We start from the raw sequence: 24188 nt of genomic DNA, 5'->3' as shown, positions 1-24188 counted from the left end.
TTTTTATTATATATATTTTTTTATTTCACGTAACGTAATTTCTGTAAAAATAAATTGGAAAAAAAAAGGAAAAATATAAAAACAAGGGCCTCATAAAGAGCTGTCTCATTTTGAGCCGTCCACGCCCCTCAAAATCCGCGTGGCCAACACCCGAACCCCCGGCCCCCAATTTGGGTCCCAGTCCACGTGGCACCCGGACATGGCTCCTTGTCCTATTTTTTAGAAAAAAATTTAGTTTTTATTAAAAAAATTTAAAATTATTGTCTAAAAATAGTTTTAAAAAATACTACATTATTAATTAAAACTCTAAAATGTTATATAAAATAGGGATACACTCAAACATCAGGTTAGTACAATAATTCTTTCCTAAATTTTTTTTCTTTTTTTGTAGCTCCACAATTAAAATTGCAAGCTCAATCATGTTGAGAAAGAGAAATACTATATATAGAGAAAGTAGGTCTTGTGTGCTATTATGAATACGGAGTCCTTAATGCTTCTAAGTCATTTTCGATAATAGAGCTAGCTTTCGAATCGCCGATCGGCTCTGTTAGATTTAATATAGTATATTTGAAGTATCTAAAAAATAAAATTTGTGATTTTTTGATGTCATTTATCTAGCAATCGAAATGGTTCAAAATCAATAATTTTTTTTTTTTTTTGAGAAATAGGTAGCATGCAATCCGTTTTGTTTATTTCATTTAGAAATAAACTTAGCTTGAAATGTGAATCAACTAGGATTCGAACTTGGGTCTCAAGTACCAACCGCCAAGCCCTTTGTCACTTGCTCTAGGGACGGTCGGTATAATTTTAATAATTCATATATACTGTTTGCAAGTTTAGCGGTGTAGAGTATTCAAATCAGATGAAATTTTAATAAAAAAATTTTTATACTATTTATTATAAGATCAATATTTTTTATTGAAAATTTAATATTATATCACAATTTTTTTTTAGATTTTTATTTTTAGTCATTGATTTTGAACCCTTTCAATCGTTAAGTAAATGATATCAAAAAATTGCAAAATTTATTTTCTAGATACTTCAAATATGTTAGATCAAGTCTAGCGGCACCGATCATTAATTCGGAAGCTTCGTCATCGAAAACGGCTTAGGAGCATGGAGACCTCCGTGCTCCTAATAACACACGAGACCTGCTCTCTCTTCTCTCTCTTCTCTCTCTCTCTATATATGTATATGTGTGTGTGTGTGTGTGTGTGTGTGTGTGTGTGTGTGTGTGTAAATCTACATTCTAAATTTCTATGATATAAATTTATTTATTTCTCTTATTAAGTTTTACTAAAACTTAAATAATCTTTTAGGATATATTTTATTTATGATTAGAATAGAAATAAAAAATAAAATTGAATTGCAATTGAGTAGGAAATAGACCGACGAATTATTTAAAAATATTTAATTCACTATTAGAATAGAAATTGAAATAGACATTTAAAATTTTGACAGAGAATTTTAGTTAAGAATGAAAAGAGTGATAAATATAGATGAGTAGAAGGTATTTGTGAGAGGATATTTTGAGTGTATTTTGAAATTGGCCAATTTGAATTCAAAATTCAGATTATTTTTATTCCATAGTGTAATTAAAATTAAATTTTAATTTTTATAAAATAAAAAATAATTATCAGAATTAATAAATTTTATGTTAATTTTATAGTCTAAACTAGGTGGGCAATAAGTCTTTAATGTAAGATTTATATTTCTGAGTGTACAAATAGTTTTTTTTTTTTTTTTTTTGTTGGAAAAGAAAAANAAAGCAAATTAAAAAAGAAAGGCTCAGATAAGAACAACTCGCCATTAATGCACTCTCCAGTTCCAACGAATCCTTCCTATTTCTCTCTCTCTCTCTCTCTCCTCGGTCAAACCGCCCTTCTCTCTCTCTCTCTCTCTCTCTCTCTCTCTCCGGGATGGGCGAAGAGGGGAGTGGGGCAGAGGAAATAATTGCGGGAATTTTCTTTTTTCTCTTTTCCTTTTACCGATAGATGCAAACCCATGATTTGATTCTGCTTCTTCTCTCTCTCTCTCTCTCTCTCTCTCTCGCACACTAAAGTTTTGTGTTTCCAATTCGCCTTCTCTGCTCCTGTGTTTATTTGGGGAAACCAATCATTGTTCTCTGTAAGGCCCTCTTGCCTCTTTGTTATTGAGTATGTTCCCTTTCTCTCTACACATCTTGTTTCCCCTTTTTTTTATTTAAATTTAATTTTTTTTCTTTTATTTTGATTCGGATGACATTTTTAACAAGTAAAAAGAAAAAAAAAAAGTTGATTTTGGGGGATTTTCTGATCTGGGTATCTGTTATTTTGGTTTAAATCAGCGCTCTTCCCATCAAGTTTGTAGCTTTAACTTGTGTTCTCCTTGGATTTGTGATTTTCCCCCCTTTTTATTGTTGATTTGGGTGTGTTGGGATGTATATATATATTGTGATTTTGTATATCTGTTTGTGGAGAAATGCTATTGAGAAAAAGAATGGAGCTCGATTTAGACACTTGTGCTCAACATCAAATTTTTTTTTTAAAATTCAGATTTCGATTTTGCCTAATAAGTGGTTCTATTCATATTTGCTCCCATTCAGGTAAATTAAAAATCCTTGCATTGTGGCCAACGTATGTAATCTGTGTCTCATTTTCCAAATTGAGCAAGTTTCATTTGCTGAGGGGAGAAAAACAAGGCGATTATGTCCGAAGAAGATGATGGTATTGCCATGATCAGTGAGTGGGCACCTCCGGATCCTGAACAAAGGGCTTTGATGTCGGAATATGTTGCGCGACCAATCTCTTCTCTTGTTGTAGAGAAAGGAAGTGATGGCCCTGCTGATGGATCGGAGAATCAAAACGCAGTTGCCCGTTCGACGGAAGAAGAAGATGTTTTCGGTCACAAATCCAACAACCATGGAAGACTTGCTGAGAGAATGGCCGCGAGGGCCGGATTCAATGTTCCGAAACTTAACATGTCTCACATTCCGCTAAACAATATAGTGGCATCATCCTTGGAAGCTCAATCTCCTTATCTGACGATTCCGCCTGGTCTCAGTCCGACAACACTGTTGGATTCCCCGGTTTTTCTATCCAATGCTCTGGTAGGTTTTCGATAATTTAAGCCTCTGTCGTAGTTGGATATACCTTTTTCTGCATTTACTGATGATGACCAGCATACTACTATGAGATTAAGATTAGGTATGTTAATGGTTGTTTGCATGTGATTGATTCGTGCTCACGGAATCAACGTCGTTGCAAGCATTTTGGCGCTTCTCTTATCTCAAAGATGTGAACTGATCAGATTTCAGCTTTAAAAGATCGCTTAAACTTGAGTTTCTTGTGATGATTGTGTGTGCTAGGAAGAGTTTATTGTAAATGGGGCGTAACCGCATAACTTTTGTTTTTTGTTTTTGGTTATAAATATAGAGACATTTCTTTGAGGGAAATACACATTTTGCATAAGCCAAGAGAACAATTTATGAATTTGTTGTGATAAGATTTCTCGAGGAGGATTCATGCCATTTTACTTGCATATAACATCTCCTACCCGGGAATTGGATCTATTTATATATTGCAAGACAAATAAACATCAAGGAGACCTGCATGTTACCCCTCATAGCGCATGAATGGAACTCTCCTTTAATAAGCATTTTTCTTGATGCTTTTTACGCTGCGCTAAGTACTTCGTTGTCTGTTCTGATGCATGAATAAATATAACTCTCGTTTAATAAGCTTTTCTCTTGGTGCTTTTTTATGCGACGTTGAGTAGTTTGTTGTCTGTTCTTATGGCCGATGGACTATGTTTCATCTCCGCTATTGTAGAATGATAAAGCAAGACCACATGAAAATCATGTTGTGACTTGTGAGGCTATTGCACAAATCCCCTGCCGAGAAAGTGGATCTTTTCTTTGTTTATGATTTGATTGTTTTGTGTTCAGAACATGGAATTACCTTCTTACTTTCTTGTGAGGGAGCTTATTTTTACATATTGCCTGAAAACAACTACATCTATTTCTTGCATGTTGTGCCACTTGACCCTTTAATAATGGCTTTTCTGCAGGGTCAACCTTCACCAACTACAGGCAGGTTTTCCTTCCTTGAGAGTGGCAATGCCGACCAAATGATGGTGTGTATTCCTAATAAAATCCAAGATTGTTCAGTTGAAGATGAAACTGAAACTTTTTCCTTCAAGCCTCATCTGGAACCACAATCTTCATATTTTCTAAGTGCTGAAAACAAGGTAATATGAATTACTAGATTGAAACAAGTGCTCTCTTTTGTTGCTTGAATTTTCTGCTTGTGGTACAATCCATGTTGTGTGATTCTTGGAAAAAGATACACATACCGGTCATTGGAAATACTTGACTAATCATTTGTAACTGCTTGCTGCATGAAGGCGAATAAAGGGAATCTGAGTGACTACTAAGTACTAACATCAAAGTGTATGAAGACCAAATTTATGCTGATTGCCTGGTCCTTTTGTACCTCACAATTTATGTTGGTTTATGTTATCATCCTTATAGAGGATAAGAAGGATGCTTGAGAATGGGTGCTCTCTACTCTGGAACTTGGAAATGCGGTATCTTCTACGGGGAGGATTTCGCTTGCTTTCTTTTTTTCCCCCTTAATTGAAGTTGCTGGAAAGTTGTTGAGTTTCTTATACTTTGAAAATTCCTCCATTTTGGTCACTGAATTATGCAAGTCAAACCATTTATAGTGTTATCCTTTATGATTTCTAGTCCTCCTCTTTAGCACCTTATAAACTTCCCCCATAGTACATTGGAGTACTTTGGCTGCTGAAATATTACGCTTACAAAATAGCAGGTGGAATATCATGTAACTGCTTCACAGTTAGCTAATTGAACTGAGATGTCTTTTAAAGCTAGAGTAGATGTTATTGGTGAAAGCTTCCCTTTCATCATGTATAGAGCCAAATTCCCTTTCATCATGTATATCTTCTGAGCTTCTCTTATGTGCTTGAAGAAACTATCCATCCATGGTGTGGTCCCTTCGGTTCAATTTTGAGCATTGTTCTATGGAATTTTTTCTTTTAAGCTTTCCTTTTCCGCAACTGAGTAAAACTCTCTTCTTTGGTTTAGACTGTCTGTTTTAAACATGTGGTCTAACTAAAATTGTTCTGCTTTTTAGGGTTCTTCAACCATCAATCATATGCAACCCTTGCCAAGTATGGCTGTGTCTGTTCAGGCAGAAAACACTGTTCGAGCAGGACAAGAAGGAAGTCCTTTTAATAACACAAATCAGCGAAAATTCAACCTTCAAATTGACTCATCTGATCAAAAAGATATCTCCAGTAGTAACATTCTTAAACAGAGTATGCCTGATTCCTTTCTGGCTAATGATCAATCTTCACCTCCTGACGACCATCAGGATGGAGAGGCAGATCCAAAGGGAGAACAGGCTTCAGCGGCCATTGGAGCGCCAGCTGAGGATGGATACAATTGGAGAAAATATGGTCAGAAACAAGTAAAACATAGCGAGTTTCCAAGAAGCTACTACAAGTGCACTCACCCAAACTGCCCTGTAAAGAAGAAGGTCGAGCGATCTCATGAGGGCCATATAACGGAGATAATCTACAAGGGTAACCACAACCACCCCAAGCCGCCTGTAAATCGCCGGCCTGGTGTTCCTTCTTCCCACCCATTCACCGAATCGCAAGTTGATGGCACTGAGAAATCTTTGTGGGCGAATACTGAACATGGAGCTCCTCAAGATTGGGTCAGCGATGCTGTAGATGCAAATTCATCTGCTTCTGTTGCTGCTAAACTATGTGATCCGGCTGCTGCTGTTCAGTCTCAAGATGGTGGTGCAAGATTCGAGTCTGCAGATGCTATAGATGTTTCATCGACACTATCCAACGAAGAGGAAGAAGATGATAGAGCCACTCATGGAAGTGTGTCCCTGGCCTGTGATGGTGAGGGAGATGAGACCGAGTCCAAGAGAAGGTCACTCTCCTTAGCTTTACTCCAACTACATTAAAATGAAAGTGTCAATTTGACTGCTAAATCTTGCTGTATATAAGGTTATATATATTCAAGATATAATGCTGGGTTGGTTGTTGTAATTTAGGAAGCTAGATGCTTGTGCTATCGAGATGAGTGCGGCTTCGCGAGCAGTTCGTGAACCAAGGGTTGTGGTTCAGACGACAAGCGAGGTTGACATTCTTGACGACGGGTATCGCTGGCGCAAGTATGGCCAGAAGGTGGTGAAAGGAAATCCAAATCCAAGGTATGCCCTTAATCATCTGAAGTACTTTCTTGTGCAGATTATGAGTTTCTAACAGTAATTCTCCAATGCAGGAGCTATTACAAGTGCACGCATCCGGGCTGCTCCGTTCGAAAGCACGTAGAAAGGGCTTCTCATGATCTAAAGTCAGTAATCACAACCTATGAGGGAAAGCACAACCACGAAGTTCCGGCTGCGAGAAACAGCAGCCACCCGAGCTCTACTTCTGGCGCATCAGCTATGGGAGCATCGCAGTCTAACAGCATGCAACGCAGACCCGATCTGACCCAAGATGGCTTGGTTCGGTTCACCAGTGTTGCACCTCTAGGCCCATTGGGCCTCCCTCCGAGAGACCATCTTGGGCCGCCAAGTTGCTTCTCGTTTGGTATGGGCCAGCCGCGCCTGACAAACCTCCCAATGCCTAATTTTGTGCCCATTGGTCTTTCGCCACCGATGCATGCTTATATAGGACATGGCCATGGTATTGATCCGGGGCTCATGCTGCCGAAAGGAGAGCCCCAGGAGGAGCCCGTGTCGAATGGGGGATCATCGGTTTATCAGCAGATGATCAACAGGCTGCCTCTAGGACCTCAGATGTAAATAAGAATAGGAGGGACTTGGTCTTTTTGTTGTTGTTTTTGTATACCTGAAAAGCTAAAGAAATGATGTTGCTTGTGCTCTTCCTTTATTTTCCCTTTTTTTTTTCTTTTTTTTTCTCTTTAACTTTATCTACAGGTTACAGAAAATGAGAAACACCATTTGGTGTCACCTGTAGTAGAATATTCAAGCTAATAGTTACAAGTTGAAGTACCATACCTATTGGAACTGTATTTTGCTGAAGATAATAGAGTTTTCTTTCTTCCTCTTTTTCGATCAAAACATTGTCGTTTGATGAAATCTGAAGTGAATTCTATATTGGAAACTAGCAAAGCAGCTGTGTACTTTCGTGGAGAAGATTATGATTTGTTGCTCTTGACAAAAGTTTTGTGCGGTCTCTCTTGCTTCATTTAACAATCCAGGTGTGGGAGGTTGTTGTTCTGATACCTACTAGGAATCAACTTCATACGACAACATAAAAATTCTTATGCAGGAGTCGGAAAGTCGCCGCGAAAAATCTGATGTAAAATCAAAGCTCTTACAACTGTAGTAGCTAGAATTTAGTTTGGATTGAAATGTCTGAAATGAAAGATCAAGATGAATATTTCCTCGCATTGTAATTCAGTTGATTTCAAAATCACCGGAATTTGCCACTTCTATCAAAAACGGGGGGCGAAATATGCGTAAACGCCGTATTCACTTCGGCTCCGTGCCAAAACAACTTACGGGGAGAAATCCGTCAACAAGTCGGCAATTTGGCGCCGACCAATTAAAGTCGGTGGCGATACTAGAATGCTTACATGACTTTCTTGAGCCGGCGACGACTCATCGAAGGCTACCGAATTCAACTTATCGGAGTAATAAGTAAGTCGGCGGAAAATAGCTTGAGATGACGAATTGCCCGGAGTAGGGAAACTCGCGGGAAACACACTTTTTTGGTCGTCCTTTAATAGCCCTCGATTTCTCCTTAAGCCCTAGCGGATGCTCCAACCCCTCTCTCTCTCTCTCTCTCTCTCTCTCTCTCTCTCTCTCTGGGTGTAGGTTGGTGATTCTTCGACTTTTCATTGTAGATGCTTAGACGCCTCATTCTTTGTCTCAGAGGATTGTTGTTGGAGATAAAGATCGGTTGTTGTTCTCTACTACTTCCAAATTTATAGATTATTTCTTCGCTTTTAATCGATTTTCTGTGTTTTCCCGGAAGAAAATTAATGAAATATGAGGTTTAAGATCAACATTCCGTGGTTTGGATCGGGCATTAGGGTTTTTTAAGATGCTCTTGATTTCAGATGGTTTGAGCAGGTTTAGTAGATATTTATATATGGATCAAGACAGGAAATATCAGAGATCTCTTATGGCTTGGTGACATTGGAATTGGGTTTCACTTTTTTTCGAATTTGGAATTGTGGAAACAGATTTGAGAACAGATTTTTAACTTGTAATTACACAAGCCAAGGGACGCTTACTGACCTTGGGCTACTTTCTTTTTCGCTACAATAATCTTTATTTCTCAGCACGACATTGAGGGACCATTGCCTTATGGCATGGTACTTTTAACACTATTGAGAACTCCAACATGTTTACGCACTCTAAAATCTCGTATTACACATAGAACATGGTTCAACATTTTGCTTCATTACAGCAAAAGCACGATTTGCCCAGTCCAAGTTTTATGTCAAATCGATAAGTTTTATGTCAAATCGATTACACTTATTGAAACTCTTGTCACCATCTTGTATATATATTTATGGTCTGTCGCGCCCATCAAACTTACTTCCTCTACTATGAGGGGTAACAAAGAGGCCTTATTGTCATGGTTAAAAGATTGCTTAGATCACTTCACGGCATCTATCAAGGTGTTCTATAGTTAAGATTAGTTGATTACTTAGAAGATGGCAACACTCACATGTACTAGTCCTGCATCTTTGGGTACTATCTCAAAAGAGGGTCCATTTAATAAAGAGAGGTTTTTGATAGACCAACAACCCACAGAATGGGCTGTTAGATGTGGTTCACACGAGCTTTGTTTTGTATGTGAGTTGGCTTTCTTTACTTTCCATTGATGTTGAAGTTGACCTGCCACTCAGCATTGCATGATGGAGGGCCAGATATCACTGGTAATAGTTCTATTAGAAACATTTTCTATCATTAAATTATTTTTAAAATGAAACCAGTATTATGGATCAATAGTAGCAAAAGATATTAGACAAGAAAACTTGAGTATAGTTCTATTTGTTCTTTGTTAAAAATTAAGTTACAAAATTGTACTTTTTTTCTATTCACTTAGAAATTGCATTTGATACAATGCTTGGCGTTAACATTTGTACTTACAGTTAAGTTTATTACCATTTTGCTGATAAAGTGGATTGGTTCCTTATGCTATGATACGACTCTAAATTGTCGAAATTCGACAATCAAATTCTATATGCTTATCCTAGTTGAATACCTGAAAGGTTGGGACCCCTGAAGATGCATACCTGGTAATAGAAGCCTAAGCCATTTATTCAACAATAGTTTGGTGAATTCTTTGAGAATGATTTTTTGTCAATTACTGCATGTTCTTTTATGTAATTGAAATGTCAATATTGATTGCTGATCCTAGCATTTTATAAAGGAAATTTCACAGTGTCCTTACTTTGTACTTTGGATACACAGGTAATCTTTGTGCTTTGATGAGATCAATCTGCTAAATTTTATCTGGGACATGGATGCACATCACTTATTTGAAGGACCATATTGATAGAGAAAGAATTTCTTTTTTATTTTTAAAGGTTGGAATGATTCTATCTTTTACTTTCAATATAGAGGGTGTGAATATTGTGGTGTGATATAGACAGCCATGTTTTGTTATACCGTCAATATCGATAAAAATAGATCCTTTTTCAGGACATTATCATATTTTTGTGCGGTTACATGTCAAAACCATATGTTGGAATTTTTGTGTGCTTTATTGTTGAGAGATATTGATTCAAAATATTCTTGATAGTTTTTTTCTTCAGGAATTTCTTATTCCAGTATTTCTTTTTATTTGTGCATTGAAATGTTTATCAAAATACTTGTCAGTTATATGTTTGTCCTCCTTTGAATATGTTCTCATTTAATTCTATTTTCCTTTAACTTTGCAACTTATTGATTCTTTGTTCGTATATTCTGGAGATTCCCACGCCACATGGGGGTCACTTTAATTATGCTATAATTCGCCAATCCACTTAGGTAAGCATAAATGGGTCATCTTATTTTAGCAGCTACTCTTTATATCCACTAATGAAGATAAGGGATGGCTAACTAACTATATTCCTTAACAGATGATTGATTTATGACCAAAGGTTCCTGCTAGATATTAACTATTTCCTTTCTTCTTCTCCCTTCCCCCTCTTCTCGGCTCATTAGCACTTTCGAGACATCTACTTATTTATCTGTCACTGTTTCCTTTGTTGGTTTTTACTATAATTAGCTTCTTTTTTTTCAGTTTTACGTGTATTCTTTTAAATATGAGCTGCCTTTCCTGCAGTTCTTATGATACTGAAACAATTCAGCAAGCTAGGTCGAATCTGTAGAGAAGTGAATTATTAGCAGTTGCTTTCTTAGGAAATGATAGACAATGACTGATTACCAAGAGAAAAAAAAAGTTGCTTGCATTCCATATCTTGTGCCCACATGAACTGATCAATTTTGTTTAGGTTTAGTTTGGAAATGCATCATCCAGATGCAACCATTTTGATACTACAGAAGAACTAACAATCCTCAAGCGTTGTAGGGCTTCCTACAATGATATGCAGTAGAGGTGTTGAATTGCATGACATATCTTGTGCGCACATTGAAGTGGTTATTTCCTATAATGATCTGTTCATTTCATGTATGCATACTACAATTGCTAAATCATGTCCTAACTTTTCTTCTTTTGGTTCTTTATTTTGACGAAATCTCCAAAACAATGAAGGAGATGAAGCAGCTAAACAGTTTCATTTGGTCAACAATGGCATACTTTTGCCTATATATGTAGATTTCAAACCATTGGATTTCCATATGAAATGGTCGGAAACTAAGAATATTTGATGAAGAGGACGAGGATGGAGGCCATAATAATACCAGCAGAGAATTCGATACCATTACATGATAATGAATCTACTATGTGAGTCTTTTGGAGTTACTTCACACATTGACAGGTTCCCATTAGGTATAACATCAAACATGCCACGTGGTTGGTGGGGCATCTATCATTTTAATATTGGTCACTTATCTTTCGTTGTTAGGACTTCTGTGTGGCGTTTTGTGTTTGATCCTTGTCGTACACGCAAGAAGAAAATATGTAAAAAAGATATGTGCCATCATAACTGCAATTTAGTGTAAAATACGTGTATGGTGCTTACAAGTGCACACCACTTTGTGTCTTGTCGTCAACACAGATGAAACTATATAAGAACATCAGTCTATATTGCTATTACAATGCTAATTTTATTATCACGATACATGTCATGAGCCAAGATTATATATAGTAAGCAAATTATATTAATAAGCCTTTAGTGGTACTATTATATTAATAAGCCTGTAGTGGTACTATCTTACTTCAATCCTGGGCACTGGAGGATTGCCCCAACCTTTAGTTTCTATATTGGTATCCTTTAGCATGATTTGAAATGAACCTTCTCAAGGACAGAGGAGAGATACTTCCTATACTTTGCTTGAGATCCTAACTGAGGAATGCAGGTAGGGCCCATTTATAAATCAATGCACTGGGGAATATAAAACAAAACAAGCAGTTGAATAATTTTGGCTATGGCATTTCCTTCCTCTTTGGTTAATCAATTGGAAAACCCATTTGGCCCCCACCACAACAATTTGGAGTGGTTAGTGCACTAGAACTTGTCAAAATTGGTAGACTCTAGGACCTATATATCTCTTTCAAAATGATAATTTATTATTTAGTAGAAGTATTGGAGGATAGATACATTTATCTGTCCATTAATTGAGAGCTTTAAGTAAATGACTTATCTAATTACATTATAATATTCTTCTTGAAAATAAATTCCATTGTGACCCTATTTCTTTGGCAGGGAAAGTTTTGTGGACTTTTGACGACAACATACCTGAGGAGCCCGCACTTATGACGACTTAACAAGCTATATAGCAAGGAGGGGAATTGGACTTGAGACCATCCATAAAGGTGCATTTTTTCTATCAACTGTGCGAGTAGTTGAACATTTCTACTTCGTGTACTTCATCTCGTTCCTACATATTTGAGTTTTGGCTGCATCGCATTTTTATTATTAAAATATTTATGAGGTTCCACCACTAAATTGTCCTTTTTTTTTAAAAAAAAAGAGAATCTTTATTTGAATAACTGAAAGCTACCCGTGAGGTTCTCAGCTCGGACTCTCTATAAAATGCCTAGAATGCTTGAATGTAGAACCACCTCCCATAGTCTTGTAGAGATGGAGTTGCTTCTCTTTATTGCTTTCTCTCTTCTCTTCGCCACGGCAACTCCTCTTAGGGGAATATCTAGTAACTCATGCTCGTCGAAAATCAAGGGTAAGCTTCTTCAACTTTGCATAAAGCTCTTTTTGGTACTGTTTTATTTTCTTTTCTTTTGATCCCCCTTTCCCTTGTTGTTCTTTCCTGTTAACCCTTTGATGATGTTTTTGTGTGCAAACTAATAGCATGTTTGGCTTATAGCAGGGTTCTATCTCTTTGCGATGTGTTAATTCCTATCATTACTAATTATTTTCGGTCTCTTGCGCTTTAATTCTTGTTCTTCTCTCTCTTGCCATTTTACGCCGTTCATCTTATCGTGTCTCCAATCCTTTCGATGAGTAAGTTGCTCGTTCATAAACACGTAAAAGTGGGCATGAGTGTACTAAAAATTTTGCAGATTTAAGCTCTTGAATATCGGAAAGCGTCTTCCTTTTATTGCTTTCATGGTAGAAGAGGACATGCTTATTCATAGGATTTTTTTTTTCCTGAGTAATATTCTTAAGAATTGGGAGAAAGATGTTTGAACTCTTGAAAGATTAGACATACATATTAGAGAAAAAGAATATTTTGTATTAAGAGGCGTGCAATAATTTTACATAATGGTCCTTAATTACTAGAATAGTAGTTTGAGGCAACACTCTTTTGATGATCACAGGAGATAAAATTAAGAAAAACTTTCTTACTTCCTAACTATATTTTGATTAGTTTATTATTGGGAGGTTTCCATTTGTTTTCAGTTGGTACAATATTTAATTTGATTGTAATGTTGGTAAGTGGTAGTTAAGCCTCTCTTTCATATTTATGTACGTTTATATTTTGAAACGTATCTCTCTCATATTTAATATTGGAGGTTGTTAGGCACAGCTATACATGTGAGTCACATAACTGCGATAGATACGTGTTAAGCTCCAAAATTTTCTGCAAGATTGACCCAATTACCTCATCATGTCAAAAGAATGTACAACCAAGATTCTTTCAAAGCGTACGAAAACCCACTGCCAACCACCGAATGTAGATGCTGTAGTAAGCTATTACTGGGTAACCAGGAACATAGTTATTTTTAAGCTTATCTGGATATATGTAATTTAGAAGAATTTGATGATATCATAGAAAAATGGGCTAGGCCAAAAATACACATCAAGCATATATGTGGTTGATCTTGTGGACCACCTCCATTATATGCGTCTCCCGCACGTTTTTACTGTGTGATGTTCTATAGTAAGTAATATGAAAAGGTATTTACTGCAGTACATAGGATACACCTGATTAATTACCTTGATTGATGATACACATATTATTAATGCCTAGTGTAAAAAAAAACACAAACAAACAAACAACATTGTAAACATAAATATAGAAAAGAAGATGCTAATTAAGCGCCCCCCGAATATATTGGTTCCATAATAATATGCATGTGAACTGTTGAACTTTCTCATGTCCTTCAACTATTTGATCCAACTACCTCATTAAGTCGTGAATTATAAACTACCAACAGCACCACCCGTTCAAACTATAATGATCTGCGAATAATATATCATAAAAAATAAAAAGTAAATAATTGGTATAACTCTGAAACTGATTATTATTTTTTTAAAAAAAATATTTTGTTTGTGCATGAAAGACGACGAGTCCCAGTGGAATACCTCCGGCCTCCACCTCACCCTCCACCACCCTCTCAGTCCCTGCTCCCCGGCCCCTCTCCCCGACCTCCCGATCTCCACTGTCCTCTCCCATGACGCCGCCCGCGTGCGGCTCACCCCGGGCACCTCTGTCGGTGTCGGCAACTACGTCACGCGCATCGGCCTCGGCACCCCCGCCACCTCCTACGTCATGGTCGTCGACACCGGCTCNAAAAAATATTTTGTTTGTGCATGAAAGACGACGAGTCCCAGTGGAATACCTCCGGCCTCCACCTCACCCTCCACCACCCTCTCAGTCCCTGCTCCTCCAAGACCCCCTCCGCCCGCCCGACCTCCCTCGACCTCCAACCCGAATCCGTCTCCGTCCCTCTCACCCCGGGCACCTCTGTCGGTGTCGGCAACTACGTCACGCGCATCGGCCTCGGCACCCCCGCCACCTCCTACGTCATGGTCGTCGACACCGGCTCCTCCCTCTCCTGGCTCCAGTGCTCTCCCTGCGCCGTCTCCTGCCACGACCAGGTAGTTCTTCCGGAGGCCTCGGCCCTCCTAAACTTGCTATACTACATATATTTCTACTTACACTGAAATTTGAATTCTGGCTTCGTCCCTGCTTTTTATTTTGATCAGGTCGGCTCCATATTCGACCCGTCGGCGTCCAACACGTACCAGTCCGTCTCGTGCTCTGCGCCCGAGTGCGACAGCCTCGACTCGGCCACGCTCAACCCGTCGGCGTGCTCGAACTCCGGCATGTGCATCTACCAGGCCAGCTACGGCGACAGCTCCTTCTCAGTTGGCTACCTCAGCAGGGACACGCTCTCCCTCGGCGGCCAAACCTTCCCGAACTTCGTCTACGGCTGCGGCCAGGACAACGAGGGCCTCTTCGGCGAGTCGGCCGGCCTAATCGGCCTCGCCAAGAATAAGCTCTCTCTGCTATCCCAACTCGCCCCCAAGCTCGGCTACTCCTTCTCCTACTGCCTGCCGACGACATCGTCCAGCGGGTACCTGTCGATCGGCTCGTCCAGCCAGGCGCAGTTCTCGTACACTCCGATGGTGTCGAACTCACTGGACAGCACGCTCTACTTCCTCACCCTGACCGGCATCAGCGTCGCGGGGCGTTCGCTCGCTGTCGCACCGTCGGCGTACACAAGTGCCCCTACGATCATCGACTCTGGCACGGTGATCTCGCGCCTCCCGTCGGACGTCTACTCCGCGCTGAGCAAGGCGGTGGCGGCCGCACTCCAAAGGTACCCGCGCGCGCCTGCGTACTCGATATTGGACACGTGTTTCAAGGGGAGGGCGAGCCGGTTGGCGGTGCCCGAGGTGGACTTGGTGTTCCAGGGTGGGGCAGCGATGAAACTGCCGCCGGGCAACGTGATGTTCGACGTGGACAGCTCGACGACGTGCTTGGCGTTCGCGGAGTCAAGCAGGGTGGCCATCATCGGGAACAAGCAGCAGCAGACGTTCAGCGTGGCGTACGACGTCGCCACGCAAAAGATCGGGTTCGCCGCAGGCGGATGCCGGTGATGAGAACAGAATAAGAATAGGTGTGTTTGGAGGTGGTGGTGGTGGAAGTGGTGGGGATAAGCAAGGATTGGTAGTAGGTGAATAAGCTATTCTGTTCCATTATAGCTGTACAGCAAAAAAAAAAGGTGAGGATATATTAGAGGCCAATTAATCATCCATTAGGCCTTGATGAAAACTAATAGTTTGTGGATATTGGAGAGAAGTGAGTCGACTCTCCATTGTCATCTTCACACGGAGTGATGAATTGTGATTGCTTGTGAGGAGGGGAAAAAAAAAAAACCAATATTCTGGGGATTTGTTTTAAAGGTTTTTTTTTTTTCCTTTTCTTTTAATATAATTGTTACTAATAAGTGTATCAGTGGAAGTGTATGTAACCGAATCGATTGTGGCAAAGTGTCTTTTATTCGATCTCTCTATATACGGCAGAGATGTTCGTGTCTGATCTTGTCTAAGTGAAGCATGTCATTTGATTTAATTAAACTCGATTGGTTTCGATAAATAATTCCAATTTTTAGTGATATTGTACCAAACACATTTTCTGAGTTGAGAATGAACGGTTGTGGCGCCACTACCATTAACATGCTATTAATGATAGCTTCGAGATTAGGGAATCTTGTCGATTAGATTGTGAAATGGAATATAAAAGCAACCCTTTTCCTTAGCAAAAGGGAGATATGATTAATGATCCCACTGTGTAGCCCAGATACAGATGCCCAAGACCATGTGTGTCAACAACATGGTGTAGACATGTCAATAGCATATCACGATTCAATCTTTTTACATGATCTCCACATGGCAACTTAACTTCTAATTGCGTATGTATCTGGTTGAAGGACATTATTATGTCCTTTGTCAAAATTACAGTACACGGCGTTTGTCCAAATTATTTTTGGCGGAGCAGCATAGATATCGACAATGGCGATGAGGTGGATCAATATGCAGTTGTTGGCACGTCGTTATCTTTCAACTTTCGCTGTTATTGATCGATCCAAAGATGCGTGTTTAGTGTGAATGAGTGACTAATAATGATGCACTCCTTGCTATATATTGCTACGAATAGCGTACACTTTGGAGCACTTTGTGGAGAGTTGTGGTCCTTGATTCTTCATTAATAGGTTTTAGGGCCCTGGCCCCAGCAAACACATTGTGGCTTAAATCAATTTATCTCACCATCGCATGTAGGTGAGTGTACAATTGTGGTTCGCTTGGCACTCTCTTTCAATGGTGAGCATCAAACCACATATGTAGCTAGATGTGCAATCCTATCTTCCTATGATAGAGTTTCCACCCCTACAAGCTATGTCCTCTCACCAGAAAAAAGATGTTGTTTCTGTACATAGCGGAAATTATTTCTGCATACTGGAATGCAGCAAATGTGTTTTCAGAAATTTCGTACACACCGTTGACAAGATTGTTGAAAAAATTGGATTGATTTCAAACAGTGGCAACTATTCTGCTACCAGATTAGGAAAAAGGATTGACATTATCTTTTTTATACTTTTAATTTTGATGTGTTGTACAACACAGTAAAATGTCGATACATGAAAAGAACAAAAAAAAAACATGTGCTTATTCAATGTGCATGCATCAGAATGGAAGTTTTTTTTTAAAAAAAAAGAAAAAGAAAAAAAGAAAAAAAATAATTTTTTGATGATGGTACATAATGTGGGGGTTTGTATGTTTGTAACAGCCCGTTTTGTTTTCGGCCAACGGTCCATTTTTTAAGGCCATTCACAGGCCTGCTTTTGCCACTTGTAACTCCTGTTAGAGCCCAAAATAGGCCCGCTAAGAGAAATTTGTTGGACTTGGTCCACAACGTTATCCATGGACCGAGCTCCACTCCACCCATTTTGATCTCTCATTTCAGTCCCAAAAAATCAAAAATTTATTAAATCACACGAGTAAATGTCACATTAAAAATAATTTCATCATCATCTAATTTAAGATTAATATCAAAAGATGAAACTTTTTATATTTTGATCGATAATTTTTTTTAAAAATTGAGATGGAGACGAACCCGACCGGTCCACAATGACGTGGTGCACGAGGGCCACGTACTAATTTCTCTAAATCCGTACAGAGTAAATCATTTGTCAAAAACTAAAACCCCCACCCGAGCTTGTCTCCTTCGCTTTGTGCCTGTTTGTTTCGAGGGAAGTGGGGTGGAAGTGAGACGGAGAAAGTGATTTTCGGTGAAAACTGACCACTTCCGCTGTTTGGTTCACCGTAATTTTATTACGCCCGAAAGTCCAGTTCACCTAAACTAGTGAACTTGACTTCGCCCTCCCATGGGGCGAAGTCAATTCCGGTGAAATGAAAAAAAATACAAGAATGGATTGATGTGTTAGGATTACCTCTTCTAAAATATGATCAAATTTGATTAGATAAACTTTAATATATTTTTTGTTTAATTTGTATATTTAGAAAATGATGAAAAATGAATTTGTTAAATGTTAATAATTTTTTAACTTTAGAATTTTATTTGTTGCATTATTATAATTTATATACAAACAAATAATATATTTTTTAAAAATTTTATTTTATAATTATACATATATATAATTATATACATATATAATTATATTAATTTTTATTTATTATAATATATTATTCACTATAAGTTACAAAATAGACAATGATATCACTTTAGGGGTAAGTATACCGGGGTGGAGAGCTACACTTTTTACGTCATCTATTTTCTACCAAACAAACAACAGAACTCGCAGAACTGCACTTCCACAGTTAGAAACAAACAGCAAAAGTGAACTAATTTTCATCCCAACTTCTCTTCAACAGTTCAACCCAAAGTCCACTCCCACCCAAATCTACTTACGTTGAAACAAACATACCCTTTGCGTCGCCTCCTCTCCTCGCCACGAGTACTCTCCCTCTCTCTCTCTCTCTCTCTCTCTCGACCTCGCCATGTATGCATCCTCCTCGTCTTCGGTGGGAACGATCCACTCCTTCGCTTCGTCGTCGTCGTCTCGTCGTCGTCTCCGCCGCAGCGCCCGCTTCCAAGGTCTCCGCTCCGTCTCAGGGCTCCTCGGAGACTCGGAGTACTACCTGATCCGCCCTAATCGAATCGTGATCGATAATGGGTATGCATCATCCCAATCTCCTGTTTCAGTTCCTAAATTCGTTAGATATTGTCCTTTCTCTATATGTCTACTCGATCGTGCTCATATTAGCGTCTATTTGGCCCCGCTCTGTTTCTGTAAGAAGATTTTGCTGTAGTAAAAAGTGAAAATGAAACTCACAACTTTAAACTAAGTTTCGATTTCCAAATGTAAGAATAACATTGTGAACTGGAGTTGGTTAATGAAATTATTGCATTCCTGTAACTTTTTGGATGGTTTTATTAGTTTTAGCATGGATTTATATGCTACATTGCTACTTTTGACTATTTGTTCAATTTGTTGGGTAGGTACTGAGAGTGCTTTCAAGAACATCCTGACTAGCCTCAGGAAGCCTGGTGGCGGTGAATATGGGAAGTATTGCAGTCTCTCTGCTCTTAATGATTTGAGAATCGGTAATGCATCTGATGTTCTGCTATTATTGTGCTAGTAGATGTATTTTCAATATGATTAGATGTGTTCAATATGACTTAGTAGCTATAATACGAGTCCGCTGCTTCTACTTTTTGCAAAGAAACCATACTATGTTGCACGAGTTACCGGTACAACGTTTGCTGCTTGTAAGATATCGTGTTGCAACATGCTTTAAATGGCATGGATTTTACATGGACAGAGTCATATAAGCTGATGAATGTCGTTCAACTCCTATTTGTGATACTTTATTACCTGTGAATCTTCTTTCTGTGTTTATGCACAATTGCTCAGACCGGCTTTTGTAGATCCTTTTATTACTCTCTTTGCAGAACTTTTCTGATAGTATCGGGAGGAATCCTTCTTTCTGACTTGTGAATTCACCAATCTAATACTTCAGATTACAAGAAGTAATTTTGTGGTCTATGCGGTACTCATTTGGGTTTTGAAACTTCTATTTTTGTCCTAATGGCGAAAGGGCTGTGTTGCACCTTTACCATACATTCCCCGTTTTAGTCAGCATGATATTACACAATGAAAATGTAGAGGAACCTCCATATGGTGGAATGACGAAATTCATACGGAGGATGATCGATAATGTGCCATTGAGTGGAATTCCAACATGCAAGATTGGAAAGAAGATATTATGTGTTGATATTCTGCTTGTTATATAGAAACTAGGAGAACTGGAATCTTGCTCACTATTTCTTCTCTTGCTTGTCATTTTAATGTCACTTTTTAGTGCCGGCATGCTTACTTAATCTTTCCTAATTGTAGATAAACTGGCATATTCTATCCGAATTCTGCTTGAGTCTGTGGTTCGTAACTGCGATGGCTTCCAGATTACCAAGAATGATGTTGAAAAGATTATAGACTGGGAGAAGACCTCCCCGAAACTAGTTGACATCCCATTTAAGCCTGCTCGTGTCCTTTTGCAGGTATGTCCTAATCAAGTTTCATTTTCCAATAAACGTTTCCCTTGAGTTTTCTGATTTTGCTTCTTCGGCAAGGATTTTATTGGCGTACCTGTTATTGTCGACCCTTCTAGCATGCGTGATGCTGTGGCAGAGCTGGGTGGTAATCTGAATAAAATCAATCCTTTGGTTTGTTCTTGCCTTTATCCATTTCTTTGCTATTTTTAGTGTCAGATCAGGCAGATTAAGTTTATTCCTAAATGGTGGTACTCTCTTTGGTGCTACTGAAGTTTCCTCATGTGACTAATATTTGTAAGCCAGATGCCCAGCAGTCCTGTTTACTTGGTGTGGGAGTTTGTTACTCCACTTACCGGCACAATAGTGTCTCCTTCAGTCCTTTGGCATTTTGGTTATCATCCAGCTGAATTTTCTTTTCATTAAGAAGTAAAGAAAACGAACTCTGGGACATATCTTAGGCTCATTTAACATTAGAATACTAAGAAAAGCAAGGAAATTGACTTATTCTAACCGATAGCGGGGTGTTGAAAGAGCACACATGGGCTGTAATTGCTTGCTTCATGGTGCCTTATCTTTTCCTTTTATTCTTATAATTTAACATCATTATTTCAGTCGTCATCATTTTCTTGTTCTCCATTCTTATGGCATGCAGTTCCAGTAACTCTTGTTGTTGACCATTCAGTGCAGGCAGATGTGGTGAGATCAGAAGTTGCAGTTCGAGCAAATATGGAAATAGAATTCAATGGAAATAAAGAGTGATTTGGTTTTCTTAAATGGGGATCTGCTGCTTTTCATAATATGCTTGTTGTTCCTCAAGGCTCTGGTATTGTTCATCAGGTAACTTCCGTTTGTTGATTGATATTTCTTTCTTTTCCGTCTCTAAACGTTGGCATACCTAATAAGATTTGTTTAATGTAACTTAGACCATCATGTTTTATTGTAACATTCTAGAGAGCAGATAATATAATTTCAGGTAAATCTTGAATATCTTGGTAGAGTTGTTTTCAACACCAATGGCATCCTTTATCCTGATACTGTGGTGGGAACTGATTCCCACGCTACTATGATTGACGGATTGGGAATTGATGGTTGGGGAGTTGGAGGGGTTGATGCAGAGGCAGCAATGCTTGGTCAGGTAATTATTTTCATGTAATTATGATATATCTTAAAATCTTTTTTTTTTTAGAGAGAGATAGGTAGCATGTTACCCGCTTCGTTTATTTTATTTAGAAATAAACTTAGCCGAAAATGTGAATCAACTAGAATTCGAATTTGGGACCTCGGGTACCAACCACCAAGCCCTTTGCCACTTGCGCTAAGGACAGTCGGTGATATATCTTAAAATCGTGGCAGCCTTCTTTCTTTATTTACATATATCTTATGCTTTTTTCTTGCTTCCTCCATATCAGGAAGATACTGTCAGTTATTACAGCTTAAGGCAAAATTTGTATGAAATGCATTTATGATTCTTCTTCTGTTGTTCATCTTATGCATCTTTTATATACTGAAGTATGTGTGATAAACATCATTGGGACAAGCGGAATTTGATCAATTGATGCTTAGGAGCCCTATGTTGTTGAAAATAACTTTACTAACTTTCATAGGGTGTGGTCTGTATTCTTTAAATGCTGCTAATTTTTTTCTTGTCATATCATTACATATATGTTGTGTATGAAGAGCATGTCTTTCTTACTACTGCAGATTAGAAGCCACCACATCTCTGATTGATTTGTTGCAGTGGTTTTTCCTTTTTTCCTTTGTGTGTTCCAAAGTTTCAGCTGTTATCTTTGTTATATGATTTTCATATATCTATCTATATTCATCTGGTAGTGTATTTTATTATCTGTAGTATACAGCTTTACGAGTATTGGGTTTTTTATCATGCAGTCTAAAGTTTTGATAACTGCCAACCTTTAACATGTTGTATCAGGTTGTGCAGTCCAATGTACTTTGTATGTTCAAAAGCACTTATGAAGCAATTACGAAGGGCAATCCTCTGTGGAACCAGCTGTCAGTTCCAACCTCAAGCCTTTACTCCTGGGGTCCAAATTCTACCTATATTCATAAGCCTCCATATTTTGAAAACATGACTATTGACTCCACCCGGGCCCCACAGTGTGGAGATGCCTACTGCTTATTGAAGCTCGGTGACACCGTCACAACTGATCATATTTCCCCAGCTGGCAGCATACACAAGGATAGCTCAGCTGCGAAATACCTATGTGAGCATGGTGTGGACCCCAAGGACTTCAATTCATATGGCAGCCGGCATGGGGAATCATGAAGTAATGATGAGAGGTACCTTTGGAAATATCCGCATTGTGAACAAGATCTTGCAGGGGGAAGTGGGACCCAAGACGATTCACATTCCAACAGGAGAGAAACTATATGTTTATGATGCCGCCATGGTTAGTATGGTTATATTTACTAAAAGTTTGGTTTGGTTGATACTTGTCATGCACGACACCATATTATTTATCACAAGAACGCAGCAAAGAGCATTAAGTTGTAACTTCTATTGTTGTAGTAAGTAATGATACATTTTATAACAAGTTAACAACTGAAATTTGGTTAGTTAAAATAGTATTAGATTTTGCCTCTTGTTTTCTTGAATTGGCATTATTAGAGCTTAAGCCTTTTTAAGTTCATCTATCATGATATGACCAAAGCAAAACTATCCTTGATTGTTGTAAAATTGAATAAGGATATCGATCCCTTGTAGAAAATTATTCTGCTTGGTCAGTAACTCATTCTCAGTACATATCTTCTTCTCAGAGGTATAAGGCCAACGGGCACGACTCCATAGTATTTGCTGGTGAAGAGCATGGCACCGGAAGCTCTAGAGACTGCGAGGCCAGGGCACTAAGTTGTTGGTCCGTACATTATTACTATGCACTTCCGTTTCCTAATAGGTTTTACTGCCATCTTTCTTGCACATGTGCACTTATTTAAGATTCATTTCCCTTGTAACAGGGCGTAATAGCGGTCATGGCTAAAAGCTTCGAGCGAATCCACCGTAGCAACTTCGTCAGGATGGGGATAATCCCTCTGTGCTTCAGACCTGAACAGGATGCTGAATCATTGGGCCTGATGGGTCATGAACGGTACACGATACGGCTCCCAAGCGACGTAACCAAGATGGGGCGAGGGCAGGATGTTGATGTAATCACAGACATGGGGAAATCATTTACATGTAAAAGTTCGCTTTGATATGGAGGTAAACTTATCACCCTTACATTTCATCATGACATACGATCTATGCTTGGCCTATCGAATTCCTACAAGCAAAACATTATGATGCAGTGCAATTACTTCAAATTTGGTGTTACAGGTCGAGCTGGCTTATTTTGATCACGGCGGTATTCTTCCTTGAGGAATGCTATATATACATTTTATTTAGGGTGAATATCTTACATCTCATCTATCTAATGAATGAAATATTTAGACCAGTCACCTAATGTGACCGGTAGTTAACACTCCACTCATTAAATGGGTGAGGACTTGTACACCCTAGATAGGGTGTACAATTAGTATTTTCCTTCTTCCTTATGTCATTCCGAGCATGATCGGTTCCAACAATTAGAATTTGCTATACGAGCTCAGGTCCCAGCTCTATATATATATATATATATATATATATATATATATATATATATATATATATATATACTGTCTCCATGCTCAGTGTGTGTGTGGTCAAAGGAGGCTGTTATGGAGTAAATGTGTACCTCGAAGGACGTGCTTCTTCGCATTGTTCGTTACTTTTGTGTTCTCTCAGTTGGGTTGGAATGTTGCTTTTACATCGTTCACGTTTTCGTGACCATCATTAGGCACCAATCAGATTTTATTTCTTTTATCTCTCAAAAAAAAAAGATTTTTTTTTTTTTTTTTACGCTTATGGAGCGACAACGAATTGTAAGAAATTGGACACTCCCAAAACTGCACAATTGCACTGCAAGATTTTTTTTTTCTTTGGTGTGTATCTTAGTAGTCTGCTTTCCCTTGATCGCAAGAACCTAGTAATGGCACTTTTCTCATAGTACAATTCACTTTGTAAAATAATTTTATTTTGTTACTAAAAAATTAAAGGCGCATTATTGCATCCGGGCCTCCAATGAAGTTAAAAGACATGGGTTCGAGATAAATGTTTTTTATATTACATTATAAATATGTTAATAATAAATAAAAACTAATATTATACATAAAAAAAAAAATACCATTCAGATAAATCAAACAGGTTAATTAGTTTTC

At 38.5% G+C, this 24188-nt stretch overlaps 2 protein-coding genes and 1 pseudogene across 3 annotated transcripts; all 3 read left to right on the top strand.

Annotated features, from left to right (window-relative positions):
* Nucleotides 1824-7109, top strand: LOC109711696 (probable WRKY transcription factor 34). Of its 2 annotated transcripts, none has more exons than XM_020234862.1 (6): nucleotides 1824-2127; nucleotides 2585-3088; nucleotides 4048-4227; nucleotides 5136-5950; nucleotides 6075-6233; nucleotides 6305-7109. In XM_020234862.1, the coding sequence occupies exons 2-6, from the start codon at nucleotides 2687-2689 to the stop codon at nucleotides 6828-6830; spliced, it is 2082 nt and encodes a 693-aa protein (XP_020090451.1). In that variant the 5' UTR covers nucleotides 1824-2127; nucleotides 2585-2686; the 3' UTR covers nucleotides 6831-7109. The 2 variants fall into 2 exon arrangements, with proteins under 2 accessions (XP_020090451.1, XP_020090449.1); XM_020234860.1 differs by having other exon boundaries at nucleotides 1824-2156.
* Nucleotides 12091-15900, top strand: LOC109711697 (aspartyl protease family protein At5g10770-like). Its single transcript, XM_020234863.1, has 4 exons — nucleotides 12091-12353; nucleotides 13918-14129; nucleotides 14387-14455; nucleotides 14564-15900. The coding sequence occupies exons 1-4, from the start codon at nucleotides 12209-12211 to the stop codon at nucleotides 15458-15460; spliced, it is 1323 nt and encodes a 440-aa protein (XP_020090452.1). The 5' UTR covers nucleotides 12091-12208; the 3' UTR covers nucleotides 15461-15900.
* On the top strand, nucleotides 18305-23907 carry LOC109712158 (annotated as a pseudogene).

The sequence above is a fragment of the Ananas comosus genome, linkage group 6, assembly GCF_001540865.1.
Source record: "Ananas comosus cultivar F153 linkage group 6, ASM154086v1, whole genome shotgun sequence".
Classification (NCBI taxonomy): Eukaryota; Viridiplantae; Streptophyta; class Magnoliopsida; order Poales; family Bromeliaceae; genus Ananas; species Ananas comosus.
This window is presented reverse-complemented; position numbering and strand designations above follow the sequence as displayed.

Bases quoted from the DNA above. Each gene is read 5' to 3' on its own strand.
- LOC109711697 (XM_020234863.1), top strand. From the start codon at position 12,209: ATGCCTAGAATGCTTGAATGTAGAACCACCTCCCATAGTCTTGTAGAG. The intron at 14,130-14,386 runs GTCGTCGACACC...TCCTACGTCATG, and splicing joins CCGCCACCTCCTACGTCATG to GTCGTCGACACCGGCTCCTC. The intron at 14,456-14,563 runs GTAGTTCTTCCG...TATTTTGATCAG, and splicing joins CCGTCTCCTGCCACGACCAG to GTCGGCTCCATATTCGACCC.
- LOC109711696 (XM_020234862.1), top strand. From the start codon at position 2,687: ATGTCCGAAGAAGATGATGGTATTGCCATGATCAGTGAGTGGGCACCT. The intron at 5,951-6,074 runs GTCACTCTCCTT...GTTGTAATTTAG, and splicing joins GAGACCGAGTCCAAGAGAAG to GAAGCTAGATGCTTGTGCTA. The intron at 6,234-6,304 runs GTATGCCCTTAA...TCTCCAATGCAG, and splicing joins AAAGGAAATCCAAATCCAAG to GAGCTATTACAAGTGCACGC.